The 27,752-nt window shown below is 33.1% G+C and overlaps 1 protein-coding gene across 6 annotated transcripts in view; it reads left to right on the top strand.

Moving 5' to 3' along the window:
- The window catches only part of LOC105489206 (vacuolar protein sorting 13 homolog C), a 196,008-nt gene that overhangs the window by 11,903 nt on the left and 156,353 nt on the right, over nucleotides 1–27,752 (top strand). For 3 of the 6 annotated variants that reach the window (XR_011626463.1, XM_011753896.2, XM_071101246.1), the window contains exons 2-10: nucleotides 1,373–1,416; nucleotides 4,092–4,134; nucleotides 10,400–10,495; nucleotides 12,215–12,316; nucleotides 17,240–17,302; nucleotides 21,842–21,907; nucleotides 22,167–22,276; nucleotides 25,135–25,194; nucleotides 27,420–27,479. Coding sequence is in view for 5 of the 6 variants with exons in the window: in XM_011753896.2 (XP_011752198.2) it covers nucleotides 1,373–1,416; nucleotides 4,092–4,134; nucleotides 10,400–10,495; nucleotides 12,215–12,316; nucleotides 17,240–17,302; nucleotides 21,842–21,907; nucleotides 22,167–22,276; nucleotides 25,135–25,194; nucleotides 27,420–27,479 (644 nt within the window). In the remaining variant the exon portion in view is untranslated. The remainder of the gene's footprint in view (nucleotides 1–1,372; nucleotides 1,417–4,091; nucleotides 4,135–10,399; nucleotides 10,496–12,214; nucleotides 12,317–17,239; nucleotides 17,303–21,841; nucleotides 21,908–22,166; nucleotides 22,277–25,134; nucleotides 25,195–27,419; nucleotides 27,480–27,752) is intronic. The other 3 variants (XM_011753907.2, XM_071101247.1, XM_011753902.3) reach the window with 2 other exon arrangements.

Genomic DNA, 27,752 nt, shown 5'->3' on the forward strand with positions numbered 1-27,752 from the left:
GTGGGTCTGGAATTTTTTATCCTGAAAGCTCTTCATTAGTCTGGCCCTTGCCTACCTTTCTGAACTAATCTTGTATCCTTTTATTATACCCTCCAGTTATACCAAAACATATGTGCTTTCTAAAGTGTGCCTTACTCACACTTACCTATTTGCCCTCTTTTCTTATCCACCCAGTAAATACTACTTAAGCCTTCCAGCCTAAACCTATGTGTGTTCTTGATTTCCCTAGGCAGTTAGGTGGCTCCTCCTTTTCATCTTGTGTGCACTTCTATTGGAATATTTCTAAAATTTTAGAGAATTGTTAGGTTGGTGCAAAAGTAGTTGCAGTTTTGTCATTAAAAGTAATAGCGAAAACCGCAGTTACTTTTGCATAGTCCCCTCTGCTAAGCTGTTTGAGTGCCTTCATAGCAGGGGTATTGTTCTAGTAATCTTTCTCTTTCCAGCACCTAACATATAATGGGTGCTTAATAAATGTTTGTTTAATAATTTTGAGATCTGGGAAAAGCAGATCTCTAAAATGACGTAAACAAATCAAATATACTTTTAAATTTACTCCAAAATACCCGGAAGAAAAAGTTACTTGATTGAAAAATATTAATGGGGAGTATAGCTACTATAGGTTTTAAAAAATAAATGTGTCATAAATGATTAAGAAAACATATAACAGCAATTTATGCCTGCATTTAATGTCGAAACTATAGTTTTATTAGCCTTAACATAATTTAAGTGAAATGAAAACTTTTTCCTTAAATTTTTATGTGAGCATGAATATTTAACTATTGTGTATCAACAAATATAGGAATAGTGTTTAAAATTTGAGTCATGTAATAGTATTTTTATAACTTAGCATATGAATATAATAAAAGTTGGACTGATTAAAGAATATTAGAAGCACATACAGTAATCATTGGGAAGGTAGAATGTTTGGAGACATGAAAGACTAACACCATGTTTCTGAAGAAAATGTTAATTGATGCCATATTAAATAACCCAGGATGATTGATCTGACCTTGTAATCATCTCTTTGTATCTTGAGATTTTGGCTTAATCATTCAAAATGATGGCTACTTTCTTTATCTTAAAGTTCTTCTGTCCAAAAAGCTCTAACTTCTTTCCCATTGTTTGTTTAAATGTTAGCTAGTTTAGTATTTTATAATTTCTTTTACACTGGATTAACCTATAGTATGCTACAATTAATAACTCGTGAGCATATATAGCAACTGTTTTGTGCTGGGAGCCTCTTAAGTCAGCTTTGTTTATCATTGTATTCTTAACACTTAGCACAGTTTCTTAGTGCTTGGCACTACATTATGATAGATTTACTAATTGGTATGTTGTAATATTTTTCCTCTGTTTCTTTTTTTTTTTAAAGGAAATGTGGCTTTAGATAATCTACAGATAAAAGAAAATGCCCTGGTAAGTTTTTTTTTAACTATGCTAATAACTCACTTAATTTGCTAAGTTCTTAGAAACCTTTGCTTACTAGGCATCTGATACCAGGTACTAGATAAAGTGATGGAATCACTCAAAGGATTACTTGTTTAACTATTTGCTGTTGGAAAGTCTGAGATTAAAGATTTAGAAATTGTTTCCCCTAATAATCAAAATAATATATCTTGGAAACGGAGTGTTTCTCCTTAATCTAATTTGACTATATAGTTTTGTAGTTGACTTTTTCCCTATAGAAATATTTTCCTTCGGAAGTATCTTTACATATTTTTGAGCTAAATGAGGGCTTGATTTTAAATAACATAGCTAATAAATAATTATATTTTGGAAATATATTGACGGTCTAGCCTTATTATAGTAATATTAAGAGGTAAAATAGGATTTTCTGGACTCCAGCTCCAGAAAGTAATTTGTGTCATTTATTGTTGAGTTGAAAACAAGCAAAACAATGCCCTCCCCCGCCCAATTAGGTTTCTGTTTAGCTTATTCGGCTAAATGTGAGTTTATGAAGTCACTTAATGAGTTTATTGTTTAATTTTTACAGGTTTCTAACCTCTTATTTTAATTTTTTTAATTTTGTGAGTTGGAGTCTCAGTCTGTTGCCCAGGCTGGAGTGCAGTGGCATGATCTCAGCTCACTGCAACTTCCGCCTCCCAGGTTCAAGCAATTCTTCTGCCTCAGTCTCTGTAGTAGCTGGGATTACAGGCGCGTGCCACCACGCCTGGGTAATTTTTGTATTTTTAGTAGAGATGGGGTTTTGCCGTGTTGGCCAGGCTGATCTCCCAACTCCTGACCTCAGGTGATCCACCTGCCTTGGCCTCCCAAAGTGTTGGGATTACAGGCGTGAGGCACTGCACCCAGCCTAACTTCTTAATTTCTTTGATCTTTTAGCATGAGTTTAATCATCTGTACAGTGGAGTTAATTATAAAGCAATATAATATCTCTGTGTCTTTGTGGCTTGAATAAGATGAGAAGCAGAGCCTGGCCCATAGTAGGTACTCAAAATATTTAAATATTTTTCTCTTTTTTATATAGGATGCTACAACTTTTTAAATTTTAAACAAAAATTTAGACCTTCTGATTCTGTTGTTATAGATTGAAATAGAGGTTTTTTTTCTCTATTTATGACAATATAAATAGAATTGTAGTGACAGGATATATATCTGACATACTTAGGAGACAAATTATTTGAACTCTGTTTTAGCCTAATTCAAGTTTTGGTTGTAATTAAATATAATAAACTCTTTTGTAATGTATATTTTTAATTCAAAGTAGCTTCTTTCCCCAGTTAAACCAAATTGATGAGTTTTTAATTTGATATGGGTTCTTTACATTTATTTTGTGTGAAAATTATTTCAGGAGGATTAAAATGAGCATGAGACCACCTTTTTGTAGTTTGCCGTTTGTATCTTGTATAATGTGAAGTCCCTTGAATTTATCTTTCCTGTCCTCCCGGAGGACAGAGCTGCTCTTATTGGCAGCAAAGAATTTTTTTTTTTTTTTTTTTGGTCTGAAAAAGACTTTTTATCTAAAGCTGTTATAATAGTATTCTGTTCAATTCCTGTTTACATAGAGTTCAGATGATCAGGTAAATTGATTATTTCAGTTAATTATTACCTATATTTTGGTGGTCAGATTTTTATAGTGTTAGTATATATTAAGTTACAGCTAACAGAAAGGCTGTACTGACTGGTTTAATTTTTAATAATTCTAAAGACTCAGATGATCATTATGGATATCAGTTATTGTTTAGTATTCTTTGAACAAAAAAGGTTATTTGAACTTTCTAGTTGTTTGGAATATAGGTAGGTGAAAGTTTATTATTATTTATTGGTACCTGTCTGTAACTTATCTAAATGAAATGCTAATTTGGTAAATAATACATTGGGAATCTAGCTTTTCTAAGATTTTTAAAATTTATTCATTTACTAAATATTTGAGAGAGAACTGTTGTTCAGTATTGTTTTCAACTAATTTATGCAAAAAGACTCTTCTTTTTTCTGTTCTAGTATTTCAGATAAACATTGTCCATGTGTTTAAATTCATTTGATTTGATTTTAATTTCCATTTGATTTGGTTTACTTAAAACAAGTAACCAGTTTACCTGGTTATTTACAAACTTTTTCTATTTTTCCTATTTATCATTTTGTTTCTCTTGTGAATTCTTTCTTTAAAGTCAAAGCTTAAGTTATTAATTTTTTTTTTGAGGCAGAGTTTCGTCTTGTCACCCAGGCTGGAGTACAATGGCGCGATCCCAGCTCACTGCAACCTCCGCCTCCTGGGTTCAAGCGATTCTCCTGCTTCAGCCTCCTGATTAGCTGGGATTACAGGCACCTGCCACCCCACACCAGGCTAGAGATGGGGTTTTCCCATGTTGGCCAGGCTGGTCTCGAACTCCTGACCTCAGGTGATCCACCCTCCTCAGCTTCCCAAAGTGCTGGGATTACAGGTGTGAGCCACCACACCAGGCCTATAAAACGTTTTTTTGGGCTATAAAACATGTCCTTTATGAATTATTCAAATATGGAAAATTTGGTTTTTTTTTTCTTTAGAGATGTGTATTTAAATGATCACACAAAAGTTATTTTTGGGTTGGCTTAATAATTTAAGATGTCCTTTACATTTTCTCTTTCTTCTGAAGAGTGAATTGGATGTTCCTTTTAAAGTCAAGGCTGGCCAAATTGGTAAGTACTTTAGTCTTCATTTGAATTGTTCTTAGTCCTTTCCGTTTTCTATTTTGCTTGTGTTATTTAACATAAAAAAATTTGACTAAAAGTATGAGAGTTGTTTTTTTTTTTGCGTATGTTAATTAGAGCTTGTCGAGTTCTGAGCCTAATGTATATTATATATAAAACGTACATACTTTTTTTTTTTATGATGAGGTAGAAAATAGAAGGGTATTTGAACTGCAATTGCAGTCTTCAGGCTTTGGTTCCACCACACAAAACATACCTTCATTTTCAAATTAGATTTCCAAGTTTTATGTGCTTTTTCTTTAAATGTGAAAGTAGTATAATTTGCAAACTCTAGTAGATAAACTGTAAATGTAGCTTATTTCCTTCATGTTTTGTTCAACCATTTTCACTTGATATATTATGCAGCAATGTGGTATGGAGGATATGTTTTGGTAAGTACAAAGTCTCTCTCTTTGCAGTTAAACTCCTACACTTAAGACCATCTCTAAGTAAATATATATCTTTGTTGAATACATTTTTCAATAGGAAATTTAATCTACCAAGTCTTCCCATCTAGTCCATGCTATCTGGTTTTTATTTTTATTTATTTATTTAATTTATATTTTTTAAAATTTTGGATTTAGGTTGTTGATGTGTATGTTTGTTACATGGATATATTGAGTGACAGTAGGGATTGGCTTTCTAGTGCATCTGTCACTCAGATATTGAACTTTGTATCCAGCAGGTAATCTTTCAACCTTCACCCCCCTCCTTCAATCTCTACCCCTTTTTGGAGTCCCCAGCGTCTATTATTTCCATTAAATTTTTTTGTTTTTAATTTTTGTGGATACATAGTAGGTATATATATTTATGGTGTACATGAGATATTTTGATACAGGCATGCAGTGTGTAATAATCACATCAGGGTAAATGAGGTTTCTATCACCTCAAAGTATTTATCCTTTCTTTGTGTTACAAATAATCTAATTAATACTCTTTTAGTTATTTTTAAATGTACAATCAATTATTGTTGACTGTAGTCACCCTATTTGCCATCAAATACTAGGTCTTATTCATTTCATCTAACTATATTTTTATATTCATTAACCATCCTCCCCTGTTACCCTTCCCAGCCTCTGGTAACCATTGTTCTACTCTCTGTCTCCATGAGTTCAATTGTTTTAATTTTTAGTTCCCACAAATAAGTGAGAACATGTGAAGTTTGTCTGTTTGTGCCTGGCTTATTTCACTTAACATAATGACCTCCAGTTCCATCCATGTTGTTGCAAATGGCAGGATCTCATTCCTTTTTATGGCTGAATAGTACTCCACTGTGTATATGTACCACATTTCTTTAACCATTCATCTATTGATGGACACTTAGGTTGCTTCCAAATCTTGGCTATTGTGAATAGTGCTGCATTAAACATGAGAGTACAGGTATATCTTCAATATACTGATTTCCTTTCTTTTGGATATATACCTCGCAGTAGGATTGGTGGATCATACGGTAGTTCTGTTTTTTTTTTTTTTGTTTTTTTTTTTGTTTTTTTTTTTTTTAGATGGAGTCTCACTCTGTTGCTCAGGCTGGAGTGCAGTGGCACGATCTCGGCTCACTGCAAGCTCCGCCTCCCGGGTTCACACCATTCTCCTGCCTCAGCCTCCTAAGTAGATGGCACTACAAGCACCTGCCACCATGCTCGGCTACTTTTTTGTATTTTTAGTAGAGATGGGGTTTCACTGTGTTTGGATGGTCTCGATCTCCTCACTTTGTGATCTGCCTGGCTCAGCCTCCCAAAGTGCTGGGATTACAGGCGTGAGCCTCTGAGCCTGGCTGGTAGTTCTATTTTTAGTTTTTTGAGGAACCCCCAAATTGTTCTTCATAGTGGCCGTAATAATTTACATTGCCACCAACAGTGTACAAGGTCTTCCTTTTCTCTTCATCCTTGCTAGCATTTGTTATTGTCTATCTTTTGGATAAAAGCCATTTTTACTGAGTTGAGATGGTATCTCATTATAGTTTTGATTTACATTTCTCTGATGATGTGATGTTGAGCACCTTTTCATATACCTGTTTGCCATTTGTATGTCTTCTTTTGAGAAATGTCTATTCAGATCTTTTGCCCATTTTTAAATCAGATTATTAGATTTTTTCCTATAGAGTTGTTTGAGTTCCTTATGTGTTCTGGTTATTAATTCCTGTCTCTTGCTTGCCCTGGCAATGTCTCTGTGGAGCTCAGTATACTGCAAAGGCCACTATGCATCTTTATGTCTACGTGTACCCATTGTTTAGCTCCTACTTACAAGTGAGAACATACAATATTAGATTTTCCACCTTTGAGTTGATTTACTTAAGATAATGGCCTCCAGCTTCATCCATCTTGCTGTAGGGGACATGATTCCATTCTTTTTTTATGGCTGCATACTATTCCATGATATATATGTATCACATTTTCTTTATCCAGTCAACTGTTAATGGACACTTAGGTTGGTTGCGTGACTTTGCTATTGTGGATAGTGCTGTTTAAACATATGAGTGCAGGTGTCTTTTTATATAATGATTTATTTTCTTTTGGGTACTCAGTAGTGGGATTGCTGTTTCTATTTTTAGTTCCTTGAGATATCTCCATACTGTTTTCCATAGAGGTTAAACTAGTCTACATTTTCACCAACAGTACACAACTTGTCCCTTTCCTCTGTATCCATGCCAATATCTGTTATTTTTTGGTTTTTTAATAATAACCTTTCTAGCTGATGTAAGATAGTATCTCAGTGTGGTTTAAATTTGTATTTCTCTGATAATTTGTTATGTTGAACATTTTTTCATGTGTTTTTTGGCTGCTTGTATTTCTTGAGAAATGTTTGTTTATGTACTTTGCTGTTTTTAATGGGGTTGTTTTCTTCTTGTTCAGTTGTTTGAGTTGCTTGTAGATTCTGGATATTTGTCCTTTGTTGGAGGCATAATTTGCAAATATTTTCTACCCTTCTATAGGTTGTCTGTTTACTCTGTTGATTATTTCTTTTGCTGTGCAGATGATTTTTATTTTTACTTTTTAAAAATTAATTAATTAATTTAGAGACAAAGTCTTGCTCTGTTGCCCAGCCTGGAATGTAGTGGCACAGTCATGGCTTACTGCAGCCTCAACTTCCTGGGCACAAGGGATGCTCTCACCTCTGCCTCCCAAGTTGCTGAAACGACAGGTGTGTCACCATGCTTGGCTCATATTTGTGTTTTTTGTAGAGATAGGGTTTCATCATGTTGCCCATGCCATTCTTGAACTCCTTGGCTCAAGTGATCTACCTGCCTTGGCCTCCTAAAATGCTGGGATTACAGGTGTGAGTCACTACGCTTGGCCTAGAAGCTTCTTAGTTAAGTCCCGTTTGTTTAATTTTGTTTTTCTTGCATTTGCTTTTAGGGTCTTTGTCATAAATTCTTTGCCTAGGCTGATGTCCGGATGAATTTTTCCTCTAGGAATTTTATAGTTTCAGGTTTTATATTTAGGATTTACTTTAAAAAATATATAAATTACAACCCAAAATGACTTACTCTTATAATTTTACTTATGCTACATCTTTTCTTCCAACTTCATCACCCTGCTATTACACCATATCACTTTTATTCTTTATTCAATATTCTGTATTATAGGAAGGCTTTGTCTTTCACTACTCTAGCATCTCTTAGCAATTATTTGGATAATTCTGTTTGGGTCATTTTATATGACATATATGTTTCCTTTTAATATATAAGAATATTTTTATGTTTTTGTCTCTTGAAACAGGATAAATTTTCTTAGATGAAAAGCAAGTTTAGGCATGTGGCATCTTTTTTGTTTGTTAAATAGCTCTGAATGTGGTGGTGATGTGTAGCAGTGCTCTAGAAGTATTGTGGCCCTATATGCTTAACTGAAATCCTAGAATATAGAAGTTGTAGCCATTCATTTGTTATTTTACTTTTGAAATATTTATGCACGTGTTATGTACAAGACTATGCAAGTACTGTGAGAGATGCAAGGATGAAGGTGATATCTTTGTCTTCAAGGAAGTTATAGACATCTAAAATTAGAACATAGATGAAAAGTGTATTTCCAGTGTCTTGGATGAATTATAGCTGACTACAGAAATTTTGCATTACTTATTATATTCTTACAACTAGATTTATATTTTGGAGGAGGTTTCTAATGGTTCAGAATTTGTTGTTTTTGCTTTTAAAGTACACAAAGACTTAATGACTTCCTTCAGTGCTACCCAGTGAGTTAATGAGAGACCCTTTACAAATAAGCATGCAAAGTATATTGTCTTTATAACTACCTTTTTTTTGGTTTACAGAGCATTTATATTAGTTGTTAAATTTCTCCTTAGGTTAAAATATTGTATCTAACCTATAGGGTCAGTGTGGCTTAATTAAGCTCAAGTGTGATTTGTTTTTCTAAGAGCTAGACATATTTGTGGGTGCCCTTGAGTTACCCTTTTTCTTAAAAATTTAAAAAATTTAAAAAATTTCCTCATCTATAATAGGAGGGGGTAATATACAAAAAACACAATTCTAGGAAGTTTATGAGGGTTGGGGGGATAATGAGTATAAATGTAGAGAAGAAAAGGTTTAGGGAACAGACAGTCCCTTTCTGGTGTGCTAGTTAAAGGGACATTTCCCACTTTTTCAATCTTATGCTCACCAAGAAGGCAATCAAATAAATTTTGTTAGGAGATTTTGAGATAATTACAAATGTAACAGTACCCATTGTAAATATAAAATCATTGGACTTAGAAATGACCCAGAACGTTGTAGACTTCCCTTGACATGCAAGCCATTTAAGAAACTCAGCAGGTTTACAAGCTGAAGAGAATTGAAAATCTAAATGGAGAAATCATTTGATATTTTAACCTTGGGAATAGATACCTGGTAAAACTGGCTTTCCTACATATCCATCTAGGTGACCTCAAATATTCTGTCTTACATTGCATTATTTTATTTTCTCTTTAGTTTGTTATACTGTTTTTCAGTTCTTTGAACTTTGAGCATTTTCATTTAAAAATGATTTTAAATGAAAAACCACCAGTGATTCTGGTGGTGTAAGCAACTTAATTACTCACATACAAGCATGACTTAGTTGAATCAAATTCTTTTCTTCTGAAAATCTTGATTAGTATCTCTGAGAGACCTATAGATTTTAAATATAATTTTAAAAATTATGATGAAGGAAGGTATTTTATTTTGGAACATGTAAAACTTATGTGTAGGAAAGGTTTGGATAGAATTGCTATAGCAAGGCAGATTGGGGACATTTTGCTGCCTGGAGACCTGGAAAGAGGGAATACTAGAGATTAGGGAAAGAAACATGGAAAGATTTGATAGGTTTTGCTTGTTTCAAAGTTTAGCTGAGAGCATGCCCCTTTGGTCTTCTCTTGTCTGCCCTGAACCGGCTTTTCCCCCATAAAACCCCAAACTTGGGACAGTAATGGATTAGGGCCGTAGTTCATCTGTGTCCTGAGTAAAAGTTTTTGTGGGCTCATCTCAGGAGGACCTGACATGAATACCATTGTTTTCAAGAGAGAACTTGGAGTTCTGTCTTCTAAGTGATTTATAAGTAAGATATTTGGAATATAACTGGTCTGAGTTGCCTGTGACTCCTAACACTATTCATAGTACAGTATGCCTTGCCTTTAGAGCTAGCCTCTTCCTGTTGTGACAATTTGATATGCTGTCAAAATTCCCTTTGCACAAAGTTCCTTTGCATCTCTTCTCTGTGTTACTGCTTCAATTCCTGGTAGCTTGTACAGATATTATTTTACTGTTGATCTGTAAAGATTTATTTGTTGATGTGGATAGAAGAGCATGTGCAATATTAAGACTATCAGCTGTTGTCGTGCACCAAATCTGGTTCAGCATCCTTACTAATAATCTCATCACTGCTTAACTCACTAGATAGACTTAAGCAATTAATTTAACTTATCTAGGGCTGACTGCTTTTTTTCAGGATTGAAATAATAGCTGACTTATTCATTTTACAGTTTTTGAATATTAAATGGATAATGGTTATCAAAATATTTTATATTGAAAAATAGAGATTACAATGTGAATATTCACTTAATAGTAATATTATGTGGAAAAGACCTTTGTAAACTTTAGTGTTGGAGTTTTTTCATTTTTTCTGAGTGATATACATACTATATGCATGAAGAGTTTTTTATGCTTTTTCTCTTAATGGAAAGTGAGAAATTTATGTCTTCTTGAGCAGTCAAGTAAAAATTTAAGGTTGAAATTATGTTTCTTTAGATAAATTAACTTTGAAGATTCCTTGGAAAAACCTTTATGGAGAAGCAGTTGTTGCGACTCTAGAAGGATTATACCTGCTTGTTGTCCCTGGAGCAAGTACGTTATTTTAGGTTATAACCATTCAGTAACATCACATTGAAGTTAAATTGTTACCTGAATTAAGTATTTTAATACATGTATTTATTAAGGTAGAAGGTAATTTAAATAAATGAATCATACATAGATGCACATATATGCATACATTTTATATATATATGCACATATGTCTTACCACATTTGTGTATAAAGTATTTTTGTTGTTGAAAATTTAATTCATTTTTGCAATTTATTCTATTTTCTATGAGTACTTCTTTTGCAACTAAGGCTTCCTGTTGAGCTGCATTAGGCAGATTTACTGATAATAAATGAAGTAAAATAAATCTTTTTTTTTTTTTTTTTTGAGACAGAGTCTCGCTGTGTCGCCCAGGCTGGAGTGCAGTGGCCGTATCTCAGCTCACTGCAAGCTCCGTTCCCCGGGTCCACGCCATTCTCCTGCCTCAGCCTCCTGTGTAGCTGGGACTACAGGCGCCCGCCCCTACGCCTGGCTAATTTTTTTTTTTGTATTTTTAGTAGAGATGGGGTTTCACCGTGTTAACCAGGATGGTCTTGATCTCCTGACCTCGTGATCTGCACGTCTTGGCCTCCCAAAGTGCTGGGGTTACAGGCGTGAGCCACCGCGCCCGGCCTAAATAAATCTTTAAAAATATCCTGATGTGTTAATCTCCAGATTTCAAGATTCAAAAATTTATTTTTTTCCTATTTTGTTGCTTCTGATTTTGAGTGAATGTTCTCTCAAAAATGTGTAAAATTGGTAATTTTTTCCTTAGAAATGATAGTATTTTAATTTTTAATGTTTTAAAGTAGTGATGTTTAATATCTTTACTTTTTTCATGTGTAGTAACAATATAATGTTAAGAAAAGTTTGGATGTTTTAGGGAAAAATTGAGAATGTACAATTGCTCAACCATTGTACAAATAAAATTTTATTTTGCTCTTCAGTCTTTAGCTTATGCATACCTGATTTTCAGTAGCTGTTACCACATTATATATACAACATTGACTTGGCCTTTTATTATATACATTTTTGATATGTTTCACAGCTTTCACGGTGACAGTGACAGTTTTGAAAGGCTTTATGGTATTCTGTTGTGGGCTACCTACTATTTTTTGCTTTATAGTTAATACTAAAAATACTAGTCAATACTATAGTCAGTAGTATAAATATGTCATTGTAGTCAATACTATAAATATGTCGTTATAGATCTTTTTTATTCTTTTGTGTTATTTCCTTAGATTGCATAATCAGAAATGACGTTACTAGATAAAAAGGGCTTATGTATTTTATGATTGTTGACGCATATTCTGAATTACTTTCTGAAAGTTTAAAAAATCAATCTATATTGGTCCCAGGTAGTATTGGATTTTAAATTATTTTGTAGTTACTCAAAATTTACCATTGACAGAGCAATATTCTGGTGTACTTTCTGTCTTACTTCTGTTTCTACTTCTTATCTTTGTTCTCACCCTTCTCCTGTCTCCCTTTTTCCTACCTGCCTTTCTACCTGTAATTTCTTTTCCTCCCTCCTCCTTTTTGTATTTAAGTTTTTTGTAAGTGAATAGGAATAATTTATGTTTAAACATTTCATAAAACTAAAAATGTGAAAGTATTTTTGTATTGCAGCAAGATTACACACTTACACAATCATAATGCGGCTGAACTTTTTCTGTTTATTTATGAATTCCATTTATTTTTGTGTGAATTGACTGTATTTTTAGGTATTAAGTATGATGCTGAAAAAGAAGAAAAATCCTTGCAGGATGTTAAACAGAAAGAGCTATCCCGAATTGAAGAAGCCCTTCAAAAAGCAGCAGAAAAAGGTAAAAAGTTTGTTTGAGATAAACTTAGACTGTATTTTAGATATATTTAATATCCTTTAAAGAAGATGCTTTCATAAGCCTTCGTAAGTTGAAGTTCTAAAGAAATACATTTTTTTAAAATCTCAAAATATTGGTTATATTTTCATGATTCACTTTTAGGAAAAAGTAATTGCCTTTTTTTCTGTAAGTGTTTTATCATGTTGCTAATTTGATTTTTCCACCTTTCTTCATTAGTCATTTTTATTGTGCTACTTTAGGAGACTTTCCAAATTTTCTGTATTTGCACGTCTGTTTATTTTGGGCAAATGTTAACAGTTTCTTTGTGTGCATGTTTACCTGTGTTCTTGCTGGATAATGAGGTTAAGCATAATGCTATAGTGAAATTATGTTTAGAGGAAATGCTGCTGTAATTCTAGTCCTAGCTGCCTCCCTTCGCATTGTACAGGATATTAAAAAAACAAAAAAAACAAAGCAAAACTTGATTCTTCAGGTTTTAACATTTTAACATCTTGTCTTACGTTTACATTTTTGTTTTTATCTAAAAATAAATCTGATGACTTTGATTTGGTTTATAGAGCAAGAACAAGGATATGATGAAAAAGAGTAGTCTATAGGGTGATGAATTGAAGGACTTTTCCAGACTTCTAATGTTTATCTCTTTTAAGTCAATTAGCAATTGCTGATTAGGGTATATGAGTTATTAGCATTTTATATAATTTTTGTGTTTTTTGGTGGCATGTGTATATATTTTTATGATGAAGATGGTCTCTCTCGAAAGATAAAGCAAATATTGAGTTAGAAATGATGTTAATTATATTTAGATATAAGATTTCTTTTCCTAGCTTAAGCTGTTATCATTTAATTGAATCAATTAGAAATCTTTTTTAAAAATAGCTTGTTCCTTAAAGTTTTTAATCAAAGTTTTAAATTCTTGCTCCAAGTATTTTTTTCTTAAGCAGAAATATTGATTCTTTTATTAAAAGTTACTAAACTATTTAAATGTACAGAGGTTACCATAATGGAAGAAATTTTCTAAAAGCCTCAACATTTTTTTCCCTTATTTTTCACACATGTCTTTCTGCTGAAGCTTAAGTATCTATATTTTTAGGAAAACAGTTTTCTTTATTTGTATTACTTTTGCATGGCAAAAAAGCAAGCCGAGAATGGTTTTGTTTCATGACAATTAAGTGTGATTTTTTTCTTTATATTCAGTTTTGGCTAATATATGTAAAAGCAGTCCTATAAAAATGAAGACTAGAGCACTAGAATTTCATTTTTTTCTTGAAACTATTCAGATTAGGATATTAACATATGTATATTCATCATTAGGTATATATTGATGTGTATTTAGATATTGGTATAACATATAATTATGCATTTATCATTTACAATTACATAATGTTACATATATTATTTAGAAACAAATCTTAAATTCCTCCTTTTTGAAAGATGGAGCATAGCTTGTATTTGTCTAAAGAGTATTTTAGTGTTTTCAGTCACCTGTAAGAAAAGGCGTGGTATGTAGTCTCGTTTGTTTTCATGGTTGACAGTTTAATTGGTAATGTGATTATTATGCACACATTTTGTACTCAGACTTAGGAAATTTTGACTCCTGGGTCTTCAGTGCTGAGAAAACAGACATTTGGGTCTGACAAAGAGGCTATTATGAATGATTTGATATAAAGGATGTACATCTGTAATATTAATTTTGTATAAATAGAACTGTTAGGCGTATGCTGTATATAGTAATGACATTGTAGCTTCTTGGATGATAAAATTTAAGTTTTTTTCATATAGAATTAAAATTCAAAAAGTAAAACTGTTTTAACACTCAGTTTTAACATGTTATATTTGTCAAAAAAAGTTTTGAGACTAAAAGATGAATTCAGGAATTGGGAAGTATATTTAAATTTTCTTTCTTAACTGTTAAGAAACACATTTAATAATGTTGCAGTATTATTTTCTCATTTCTATGGATATGGGTCACATCTTCAAATAATATTATTCACGTGAATGATAGAGGACAACCCTGACCTTTATTTTACCATTATTAATAGTTATTAATTATACTTTATTTTTCTACTTGTTTGTTAATATTAAAAGCACAAAAGCACCATTGCACATGTATAGGGACTCAGAGAGGGAAGGAGAGGAGATGATTCCACTCTAAGCAGCAGATGATAAAAATGAAAACAAAATTATCTTGCTAATCTGCTCATAAAAAGGATTTTGACTTAGCTTGTTTTATTTGGTAAAAATATACCGTTTCCCACTATCATATAGGAATAAAATAAAATTGAAATAAAACTGTGAGTTCATTTCTAGAAAATTTGCTTAAATGTAAAAATAAACTCTGATATTTTTATCCTTTTATTTCATTGGAGTGAGTTTATTTTTCTGGAAGGCTATCATAAAGAGAAAGATTAAATTACCAGTAAGGCCAAAAGATTCGCAAATGCTAGATTCTGTACTTAAGGTGTTGGATTTTATCAAAGTAATATGTACACACACTTGAAAATCAATACTTTTGGCAAAGGGACATGATAAAAAATGGCAGTCCCTTGTTTCATCCTTTGCTACTCTCCACACCAACTCCTTTGAGTTAGTAATATTTTTTACCAATGTTAACATTGTGTCATTAACCTAGTTCATTAATATAGGGCATTATCTGGGACTTCCTGTTATGGTAGTCCAGGAGTGTACTTCTCTTACTATCTCCTTGCACCCTGAATTCTCCTTCCCATTTTCTCATGATATGGATATATCGTAATTTTTGGCCAATTACTAGTCACTACTTAGATTACTATGACAATGCGATTATTATTCACTGCGCAGGTCAGATGATATGTGTGTTAGGCAGTTTTTGCATTGCTATAAAGGAATACCTGAGACTGGATAATTTATGAAGAAAAGAGTTTTAATTGGCTCACAGTTCTGTAGGCTGTATAGGAAGCATGGTGCCAGCACTTGCTCCTGGTGAGGGTCTCAGGAAGCTTTTAGTCATGGCAGAAGGTGAAGTGGAAGTAGGCATGGACCCACCCCCATGATGTAGTCACTTCACATGAGGCCCCACCTCCAACACTGGGAATCACATTTGAACATGAAATTTGAAGGGGACTAATATCCAAATCATATCAATGTACTACGACTGTATTTCCTTTCTTATACAACCTTTTGTTTTTCTTGAATTTGTAAATGCTGCTTTCTTATTTGCTTAGTCTTCTATGTAAATTTATCTTTAATTCTGTTTCACATGCTACATGAAATTTGTCTGCTATATGAGTATTGATAGTGTTTTCCAATCGTGTAAACCCATCTATTGGTACTGTCTACCACCCTGTTGTCTCCTGGAGTTCCCCCTCTGAACTGATCGTTTTTTAGACCAGCTGCACAGTTGTCATCTTAGGACTGGTCTTAATTGCTTGTTTATATTTAATTTCATGTTTCCCGGGCCCTTTGCCTTTTTTGCTTCCTTAGTATACTCATTTGTTTTCCTAGAGCACATCTAGAAGCTTTTAAGAATTGATGCACTGGATATAATTTCGAAAATTCTTTCAAGGCTGAATGTCTTTGTGTTTTACTTCTACACTTGTTTGATTTGTCTGGGGTTAGAATGCTAGGTTAAATATTAGGATTTTGAAGGCAATGTTTTCTAGCTTCCAGGCTCTTTTGAAAAAAGTCTGATGCCAGTCTACAACCAGAAAAATTAGAGAGTCCTTGGACCTTCCTGTCAAAGACCTTACATTTTAATTGAGCAAATAAGAAATATGCATAATAATAAGCAAGAGAAAGTGTTGAGTCCCATCAGGGAGACACAGACAGTTTTATGGGAGTTCAGAAAGAACATGTCATATTCAGCCAAAGAGATCAGGGTAGACACTGTGAAGGTGTATATTTCAACTGGATTTAAAGGATGGATCTGCAGAAAGGAGAGAAGGCATAGGTAGAGGAGACGGTGAAGGTGTGAATCATAGAGCATCTGTGGGGTCAGCTAACAGTTTGGGAGTCCGATAGAGAGTAGTTGGATGTAGGGTTGGAAAGCTAAGTTTAGGTCAATTTTAAGAGATTTGCATGCTCTGATGATGTTAGTGGTAATGACAGTGAAAGTAGCTGACGTTTATTGAGCATTTACTATTCACCAGTCACTCTCCAAAATACTTTATATGAATTAAGTGAAAGTTAAATAACTTGTTCTAGGTCACACAGTTAGAAAATAGTAGAGCTAGAATTTGAACCTGTTCTGGCTCTAGATCTTGTATTCTTAACCCTGTACAATGTGAACTTTCATCTTTAGCCAGCCGGGGAGTAAGTATTCCTTTTTTTTTTCTTTAAGAGTCCAAGGAATGACATGATCAGAGCTATGATTTAAGAAAGTTAAACTTGCAGTGTTGTCTAGAATAGACTGGATTTGGAGAACGAAGTGGAAGATGCTATCTAGCCATCATTAATGAGAATGGATATAAAGGATTCAGACAGTGTATCTAAAGGGACCAGATCACACTAAAGTAAGATGAGGTCATTTCAGCCGACTCTAAAATTACTGTGAAGTATCACAGTAATATTTTATTCTGAAAATGGGCAAAATGGCATGCAAAAATAGACCAAAAATAGTGGATTTTTGCACTGTTTGAAAACTTGTCAAAAATTTCAGTGAACCATTAGCTGTAATTGATATTTACCTACCTCACATAATTTGAAATGATTACTATAATTTTAATTGTTAAGAAGTTTGTGTGTTGAAAGAACGAAAAGGGTGTCACTGTGAGTATTTCCTTAGAAATAGTTTTGGTGTCACCAAATTTTAATTATCCCGTTACATGATTTCTAATTATTTGAAATTAAATTTAGGTATATTTTACATGTGAAATTAAAGGTGTCTTTAAATTGCTTTGCATTTTGGTTATTGCTGCCATGTGGATGCAGGCACACATTCAGGGGAGTTCATATATGGCTTGGAAAACTTTGTTTACAAGGACATCAAGCCTGGTGGGTATGCATGATTAATTATATTCAACTACATAAACATTTTCTTGTGTATGCTTGTGCTTTTGGTGGAGTCCATTTGATGGCATGCCATCCTTTTAGAAAATATGGAAATGTAATTTGTGTTTTCCCCCTTTACTATTATTTCCTTTTCCTCACCTGTAGTCATTTATTCATTCACTAAATATTTGAGTGTCTTCTTGTGGCAATCACTGTACTGGATGATGCTGGATGTTTGTAGGGTAAACAAACATGATTCACTGTTCTTACGAAGCTTAGAGTATGATCTACAGATAACTTCCAGATTTGGGTTACCCTTTTGACTTTAGTTCTAGAGTTCATTAGTTTCTGAATTAAGCAGTTCCTCTCTGATAATGGTGGTTTTGGAATGTAAAAAGCAATAAAGTGGATTTTTTCTTTTGAATTCAGAACCTTGACAGGAGATGTTCCTCTGAGCTTTGATTTGTTTCACCTCTGTTGTAGCTCTGGAGGTACCTCTAGACTACTGTCCTGTACAACATATTGAAATTTCAAGCTTCACAAAAGGCAAATTAAAGGCTTACTGTTTGTATTAGTATTTATAATATGTTTCTTTTATATACTAGGAAATCTACCAAATACATTAAAATAATACTCCTTAGTATTTTACATAATCTGATTTGTTAAACTTTTTGTTTTATATCATACTTCAAGAGCTGTTATATTAACTCAATCACACTTAAAATTTGTTTTGATTAAATGGCAATTGGGTCTATATCTTGAAATTTATAAACAATAAGCATCATGTTAGAATTATCTCTGTAGCTGGGAACTTTAATATGTTGATTCATGTGACCAATGGAAGAGAAATTTTCATGACAGACTTCACAGCATTAGGTGAAATTACCCTGAAAGCAGTTTCCGTTCTAATAAACCTACTCCTTTTGTAAGTGTGCTTGTGTTAATTTGTCTTCTAGTTACCTTGTTTAATATAAAAGATAGCATGGAGATACTCATGGCTCACTGTCCAGTTTTGTAGGTTATAATCAAACCAACTTACTGTAGTCTGGGCAGCATTGTTAAAAATAGCAGACTATAACAGCTGTCACTATAAAAGAAAACATCATTGATTCAGTTTTTTTAAAAAAGGCACATTAGTGTAGATAAAAAATGAGGTCCAGAATGTTGGTGCTTCTGAAATGAGCTTAGTTTATTATGTTGATGATATCTTCATTCAGCTGGCTAGGACTTAACGTGTATTTCATGATCATTTCCTCCTTTCAGTTTCTGAGTGTATATTATTTCCTCATTTGATGTTACTTCTTGTTTTTGTTGTATTCTAAATCATTGGTTCTCAAAAAGTCAAAAGGATTTTCTTAATAATACTAAGCATTATTTGATTTTTCCTTTTGTTGACATTTACATTGCTGGTGCAAAAGCAATAGTGGGTAAGAATAGCTGGCTGCCTTAGCATGATTCAAGGCAGTGGCACCAGACTGTAGTAGTAGTCACTGTGTTCTTCACTACCATGCACTCACAGTAAGCAAAATGAAAGAAAAAAATTGCCAGTTTTTACTTAAGAATTCCCTTGATGAAGTAGGAAGTTTTAAATTTTAATGAACTTCAACCTGTGAGCATGTCTCTTTAATATTTTGTGCAACAGCAGAGGAAGTATACCTGCAGCATTTCTGCATACTGAAGTAGGCTGATTGTTTCAAGGAAAAGTACTTGTGGAGATGTTTGAGTTGTGAGCTGAGCTAGTTGCTTTTTTCTGGAAAACTATTTTTACTAAGAAGAATCACAGACTATCATTATTCAGATTTCGTTGTTTGGTAGACACTTCAACAAAACCACTTCAAGGAAAAGCAACTGGCAATATTTGTTGCCAGTGATAAAATTTGAACTCTTGAGTAGAATTTTGGAAAACTTGTGTTTGTCACCTTGAGATTGATAGCTTCCCAGTAGTACTTTAAGACTTTTCTGATGACATTGGTGGTAATATTAACAGATGTGAGTTTTGATATTAAATAATGAAATGACTTGACATTTGGAAGATTTGCATAATTCAATAAAGCAATATTTCCAATGGATGATGAAAAACATACATGTCTAAAGGGTCCATTTAAAGTGCAAGATGGACTAATTGATTTTAGTTTGTATGAAAAATTCATTCATAGGGTTTCAGATTCCACGATGCAACTATCTTTAAGAAACTTCCACTTGTTGAGTTTGATATAATATCTATAATTTCATGAAAAGGCAATGAAAATGCTCCCCCCTTTTCCAATTGTATATCTATAGTGAGATCAGATTTTCATCATGTACTTCAATTAAAACAACGTATCTCAACAGGTTGAAGGCAGAAGCAGATATGCTAATCCAACTGTCTTCTACTAAGTGAGACGTTAAAGAGATTTGTAAGAATGTAAAACCATGCGACTTTTCTCACTACAACTTTTTGTTTAAAAATATAGCTATTTTTATAACTATATGTTATTATGTAATGGCTTATTATTTTTAAATGAATTCATAATCTTTTCAGTTTTATTTATAATATGGTAAATGTCAATAGTTATAACTCACATAAATAAGAAGTTCTTTAGAGTCCTCAAGTTATAAATGTTAAATGGGTTGTGAAACCAAAGTCTTTGAGAACTGCTTTAGTTTGTGATTGAGAACCATCGATTTATTTTTTATTGGATTAATTAGAAACTTTCTCTAAAGAGCTATATACCACTAAGAGTAGATTTAAACTGTTTAAAGAGGTTTAAACATGGTGTATCTGCCATTGAGATGAAAGGCAGAACATGGGGCTAGAAACCAGAAAGATAATTGGTCAGGTAAGAAGAGAATTTAAACCGAGGCAGCTGAGTCTATGTCTTTGAAAGCTGTTCTAGCCAAGTGGAATGGTTTTCAGGGCTAGTTTGACTTTCTTACTTGTTTCTTTTCAAATGGTATTTCTTTGAGAACTCATTCTTTTTATGTATGTTTGATTTATGAATAGAACAGAGTCAGACGTTCACAGTGGCAAGTATTATTGGTATAGCACTATCCTGATTGTGTTACATTACTTATTAAATGTTTTCTTCTTGAAACTGAGGGTTTTATTTTTGTAGTCCAGGATTTGTTTCTTAATTTTTGTAGTGGCAGAACAATTTGCTTTTAAAAATCAAGGAAGAACAAATTAAAAATTTCAAGCTCAATTGCACATATATTCTCTCAAATATATATAACATTAATTTAGTTGGATCTGGATTTTTAAAATTCATTTGAACAGATAAGTATTGTATGCTTTGTGCCCAGATATAGAATAATTTCTGACCTAATGAAGTCTCCTGTCTGATGGCAAGACAATTGAGCAAACACTTCAAATATGGTATAATCACTGTTTAATGCAATTCTCTGTAAGGTACAGGCTCTGGGGCTACTTGGAGTAGTTTAAGAAGGCTTTGCACAGGCAGTAGTGCGGACCTGAGATTTAAAAGCTGCCTAGGAGTTCGCCTGGTGAAGAACTTCAGGGAGCGCAACACAAGTTCACAGAATTACATGTGTAGAGGCATTAGGCATGAGAAAATGTGGCTTGTTTGGGAAACTATAAATATTATTTATGTAGTATCCAGTGCAAGGATGCACAGCAGGAAATAGAATAGGACAGGGACGTAGGGGTCACATCATAAAAGGACTTTCTCTATTGTGTAAACACATTTTAATTATGTCTGGGAGGTTGCAGAGAGCCTTTAAATAATTTTGAGCAAGAGATTAACAGGCTGTGATTAGTATTTTAAAAGACATCAATCTGGTAACAGGGTAGAGGGACCTTTAGTAGGAGCTGAGGCTGGAGACTAGAAATCAGTAGATAATACAGAGACTGCCTCAAGAGTTCAGCTGCAGGTGATGCCTGATAGAAATTTCAGTATGAAGATTTGTAGGTTGAGTAATACAGGTATTGGTAAATGCCAGAATGCAGTGAGGTAGTGTTGAAAGAGAATGAGGTTTTAAAGGAATTCCTAATCGAATTCAGTGTACAGTCCAATGTACATGTTATGCCCACTTAATGTTCTTTATATCCTTGAGTCATTAAATAATTTTGCTTGTAAAGTGTATCATCCAGAGGAAGTCATCTGTGGGCAACTTACCCTTTCATTTCATTTATGTGTCTATGTTCCTACCATATGTTTATCAAAACCTTCTGAAAATTTTATATTCTGTCATTGTTACATTTCCAATATTTTGGTAATATTGAAATTAAAGTGTAACTTTGTGAAGTCATTAATATTATAAAAGGCATTGGGAGTGGAGATTTTATCCAATTTTAGTATAATTACACCTGCCAATTTATTGTCTAGATTAAAGAAGGTTATTCTTTACTATAGAAAGTTATTCTAGACTAAAGAAGGTTTGTAAATTTGTCTTTATATTGAAGTAACAGGTCAGTTCAGAATAAGGTAAGGGGAGTTGTGCCAAAATTTGCTGTTAGGAAGAATTCTCTTGTTTTCTTTTCTGTCCTGTAGTCTCCTAACTTGAATTTTATCCTTTTCTCACTAAAATGCTTCCACTGAGAAGGACGTAAACGTAAAAAGCACAAAAAACATTTTAAGAAACCTTTTAAAGGTCTTGATCGTTCAAAAGGTAGGTAAAAGTGGTTTTATGCCATGGTGTTGTTTATACACATTGCCACTTTATTTCTGACTTGGAATGTGAAATGAATGTCAGATAACAGTGTAAATTCAAAAACAAGTTTTAAGTTGGACATGCATATGAAAATATAAATAAAGACACTATTGGCTCTAATTTCCATTGAGTAGTGCCTTAGCTGTCCTTTGGTTATTAATTTTGAGGTATATGAGAATTTCAACTCTTGAGCTTGTATTTTTCTATTTTTTAATAGATAAGCCAAAAGAAGCCAAAAAGGATACATTTGTGGAAAAATTGGCAACTCAAGTAATAAAAAATGTACAAGTAAAAATCACAGATATTCACATTAAGTATGAAGATGATGTAAGTAATTTTTATTTACTAAGTTTAAGTTAATAATTAAATATGTATTTTATAATATTCTTGACTTTTCTATATATGGATTATCTGTACCCATTTTTAAATCCGAGATTGATTTTTTTCTTATGAGTACACTACCATATCTTCTTGTGTTAGGCTAGTTTTATTAGGCATTTATGTATGTAAATATACTCTAAAATTATCATGTGTTCCTTTCTGAAGCTGATATAAGAGGTTTTTGGATTGTCCTCTGTTATTTTTTTAAATTTTATTTTACGTGTTAAGACTTATTATAACTTTAAGAAACTAATTTTTGCTTTATGCTGATGAGTTGATTCTAAAAGGTGATGAAATAACTAATGGTAATGTTAATTGGCCAAAAAGTGACTTAAAACTCTGGTCACTTGACTGTAGTCTCATTCTCTTTACATTCCACTGAGTTGGATTGAACACCCACAACTGTTCACACACATGTACAACAGTAGTTGCACAGAAGAAACCAAACTTCACTCATAACCGAAAGTGTAACATCAGCTGATTAAGAACTGTTTAACTGGCTAATTTTAATTAAAGTACAACACATATTTTGAACAATATGCATTGCTTTGTTTAAAAGTTTGAAACATGTAAGAACTTAAATTTTTTTCATTTATCTAGGAACCTGGAAATGTTCATTGCTTCTAAAAATGAGTTTAATTCTTTTTGCTTTAAGTTTGAGTTGAATTAAAGCAATACTGACATTGCTAGAATTTATTTTTCCTTTCTTCATAAGTTCCCTATGTAACTTGATAGTCATCAAGACACATTTGTAGATTTTCAAAAAATACTACCTCTGTCTTATGTTGACTTTATTTATGGAGTCATTAAAATGAATTGTGTTAACAAATAAATGTCTTAAAAAAACCTCACTCATAAATGCCTTTGTTAATAACAAACTTAAGAAAATAAAGTATACTCAACACATCATGAAAGGGGAAGAATTATCATTAGAATCCTATGTGGAGATAAGTGAACCTGGGTACACTGTTGGTGGGAATATAAATTACTTCAGCCATTTTGGAAAACAGTGTGGAGGTTCCTCAGAAAACTAAAAATCAAATTACTGTATGATCTAGCAATCCCATTTCTAATTTGTAAAATTAAACTTTATCATAGGTATGTATATATAGGAAAAAACCTAGTATATTTAGGGTTTGGTACTATTTGTGGTCGCAGACATCCACTAGGGGGCTTGGAACATACCTCCAGAGGATAAGCGGGAACTGTGGTATATAGCCAAAGGAGTTGAAGTCAGTATGTCAAAGAGATGTCTGCATTCCCTTGTTCATTTCAGCACTATTCACTATAGAGAAGATTGTCCATCAGTGGATGAATGGATAAATAAAATGTGTATATACACAATGGAATACTGTTCAGCCTTTAAAAAGAAGGAAATTCTTTCATTTGCACAATTATGTATTAAGAAATGGGTGTAGAGAAAATATAATAATTTATCATAAAGATGCTCACTGGGTAATAGCTGTGGTTTGTAGGTAGTACATTAGCAACTGAGGGTTGTCTTTAATAAAACGAATGGGTTTCTTCAGAAAGAGCTGCAAGTTATTTTGAGCTAGGTATCTCTAAGTATAAAAAGATGAGTGTGGGAATAAAGGAAAATATTTTGCCACAAGTCATCATATGTCTGATGTTAATTAAAATGACTTATAAAGCTATTCGTACTTCTCAACTATACCACATGGATTTTTTTCTGTTTAGAAAATTGTATGTGACTAAACTCTGTAGTCCCAGTTGGATGATTTAGAACATTATCCATTTCCCTTCTCCCTAGTTTCCTTAGTTTCTGCCATGACCAAACAATTCTGTAAGACTTTTCTTTAAGATGTCTAAAACAGTGACACTGTGCACATTGTGGTATAGTTTAAGCACCGTGGATTGCAGCTTGCATATTGAAGATCAGAAATAGAACAAAAACTTAATGTTGACAGATTTTGGATATAGAGACTGAAGAAATTAAATATTAAGGATCTAGAGATTTTCCTAGAAGCATTTTGAAGTGTTAAGAAAATTAAAGGCTTAAAGAGACAGTTCATATTTCCAAGAAAGCCTTTTTTTTTTTTTAATGTGTAAATTTAAGGAGTGCAAGTACAGCCTTGTTACATGATATACTGCATAGTGTTGAAGTCTGAACTTTTAGTGTCTCCATCACCCATAATATACATTGTACCCATTAATAAATTTCTTACCATTTACACTACTTCTCACCCACCCTCAAGTCTCCAATGTCTATGATTCCACAAACTGACCATGTGTATTCATTATTTAGCTGCCACTTATAAATGAGAACATGCAGTTTGTGTTTCTGCTTCTGGGTTGTTTCACTTAAGATGATGGCCTCCAGTTCCATCCATGTTGCTGCAGAAAAACCCAAACAAACATGTTCTCCTGTTTTTATGGCTGAATAGTATTCCACTGTGTACCCTAAGTGTTATTAAAATGATTTCACGGCAGTGTTATCTGTAACACCTTTTGAAATTTATCTGTGAAAACATCTTTGATGATATACATAAAAAGATTATTCCTTTTTAACTGTCTAGAGAAAAGTCTTGTTAGTCATAGTTAGTGAGTCGTCTTCTAGTATGAAAAGAGTTCCACTGGGAAAGGATCTTACTGGTAGCATAGAAGTGTTATGTCTACAAAATATGGATAATCCCAGCCATGTTATTACTTGCCTCCCCTGTGTTTTCCACATATCCAATTGGGTTGTAACCTGTAAACACGTTTCCCTCTGCTGCCTATTGTAAAGGACATGGATTTGCCTTCACCATCAGCATATTTTACTGTTATCTTTTCTTCTTTGGTAGGTCACTGATCCAAAGCGGCCTCTTTCATTTGGTGTCACGTTGGGAGAGCTCAGTCTACTGGTAATGTTTGCTTTATTTAAAACTTCTGTGGAACCTGTAAAGTATTATTCTGAAGTCACAGGGTAAATTGTCTAAAATCAACTGTTCTACAAAGAGCTATGGTTTTTTAAATGTACTATCATGCTACACAACTTTCTAGAAGTTTAACATTTTTAGTGATGCTATTATTACATTTTAAAATTATTTTTAATTGTCTTTCCATGTAACAAGTATCAAAATATCATTATCAAATACTTTGAAAGAAATAAAAGCTGTATCTTAAACGTGGGGAAAGTAGGGGAAGATGAATTTCTGTAGAGTGAAAGATATACATTTTTGTTATAGGTAGATGGAATTTCTAAATAGCTTATATATGTGCATATGTTTATGTATGTGTGTGTATGTGCGCGCACTCATCTCATTGGGCTCTATGTAAATTATTTTGATTATTTTATAATGAATTTTTCTTTTAATGGTCTTTAAGGGTAGACAGCCTATATATAGGCTGGACATTTTTTTTTCTATTACAGGCAACTAAGTAGTAGGAAACATGTTTTGGGGCATGTAAGTGAAGACAAATAGCTGAATTAGGTTTTGCTACGGAGAAGAAGATGTGGTTCATTTAGATACTTTTAAAGTTAAGGACAGTGAACCATAAATCCTACCAGACAAGTTTGCCTTATGTCTACTTATATGGAGAGGGCCTCAATAGGGAAAGAAGAGGAAGAAGAATGGAAGGGTGGTAGACTGGCAGAAAAACAGAAAAAGAAGGACATGGTTATGTGGAAGGCTTAACAATGTTGTGGGCATATAGAGAAGTAGAGATACACACGGAGTTGAAGAACAGAGCAGAAACAATAAAGAAAAAGAGAGCTGAAGAGACAAAGGAAAGGGAGTGAAGGAAGCTAGTGTTTAATATACTGTTTATCCTTTGCCTGTTTCCAAAATGACTTTGAAGTAGCTTTCGACCACAGAAGTATACAGTAACACCTTTAAAGAGGGTAGAATCTATGTTCTAAAGGATAGAGAGAGAATTGTTCCAGAAAGCTGTAACTAATGATCGTGGTCATAAGGGAGCATAGTAACTTTGAGCTTCTAGCAGACAATGCAAAAAATACAAACTTGTCATATATCTCCTTTTGTCTGATAACAGATATACTGTTGCACAAGAATATGTAGTTTCCTTAGTGTTTGCTGTTGTTTGTCCCTTTGTTTCTTTGCTCAGACTCTTCATTCTGCTTTAGTTGTCTGTATTACTTTCTTCTCTTTGTCTGCCTGGTGATTCTACTCAAGTTTTAATACTTACGTGATACATGACCTTTCTTTCTCGTTCTTTTTCACTTCCTCCTTAGAATTTACCATTCCCTCTTTTATGCTTCCTATTGTATTTTATCAAAGACCTGTAAAATATTATTGTATTGCTTACCATGTTAATCTCCTTCTGTCAAAACCACATTAATTCACTGAAGTAGTACCTACCTTTTAGTGTTTTTGTGATGATTAAATGAGATGGTTTATGTAAAACATTTGGCACATTGTCTGGCTCAATTATTTCCTGTTTCAACTATTACAGTGGCTATTATAACAACAATAGCAATAGCAAACCTATCTTTTTTGTATCCATACCATTTATTTTTCTTTGCAATTACATTCTAACTTTTAAATCTAAAGTTATTGTCCCACCTCTGATCTGGATCTCATTTTACCTATCTGCCCATTGTACTCTCACTCTACTACTCCACTGAAACAGTTCTTAACAAGTTTCTCAAAAACGCCCTTGCTGCTAAATAAGTTTAGTATTTGGCATTGCTGAACATGCTGTCCTTGTAGAAACATGGTCATGCGGTAATTTCCATACCCTCCTGGTTTTCTTTCTATTACACAACAATTATTTGTTTTTTTAGAAAAGAATGTGTACCATCTTCAATAGTGTATAGGCTGGCTGTCTGTTTTCATTCATATCCAATTCTTTCCACAGTTCAAATTCAAATACGTATTAATCCAGTAATTATTTTCTGAATGAATGAACTCAAGTTAGAATCACGTCAATTCTCTTTTCATTGTTTCTTTGATTTTGTCTTATAAATATATGTAAAGAAATAGATAGCTAATATTAGGTAACATTAAATTAGCTTAAAGAAAGATGTCTTTTATTCCTAAATTATTTTGTTACATTTTACAAGTATTAGAGCACCATTATATGACATCCATACCACATTTCACAGGTATTCTCTTTTTTATTTTAGACTGCAAATGAACACTGGACTCCATGCATATTAAATGAAACAGACAAAATTATATACAAGGTATTATATTGGAATAAAAATTTTTGTTAGTTTCCTAGGTACAGTTAATTTATTTCCTTGAAGAAACATTGATGGAGCACAGCGTGCTGTTGGAGTGTGATTTAAAAGTCTAGGGTCTAGTTTTGGCCCTGCTACTTAGTGTGTGACCCTCTGTAATCACTTACCAGTTCTGAGATATAGGTTCTTTAGCTATCAAGTAAAGATACAGGATACAGTTAATAGGTCCCAAATGGTACTTTGTGAACATTAGATATTGAGATATTTTTAGATGTT

Source organism: Macaca nemestrina, chromosome 7, assembly GCF_043159975.1.
Source record: "Macaca nemestrina isolate mMacNem1 chromosome 7, mMacNem.hap1, whole genome shotgun sequence".
NCBI lineage: Eukaryota > Metazoa > Chordata > Mammalia > Primates > Cercopithecidae > Macaca > Macaca nemestrina.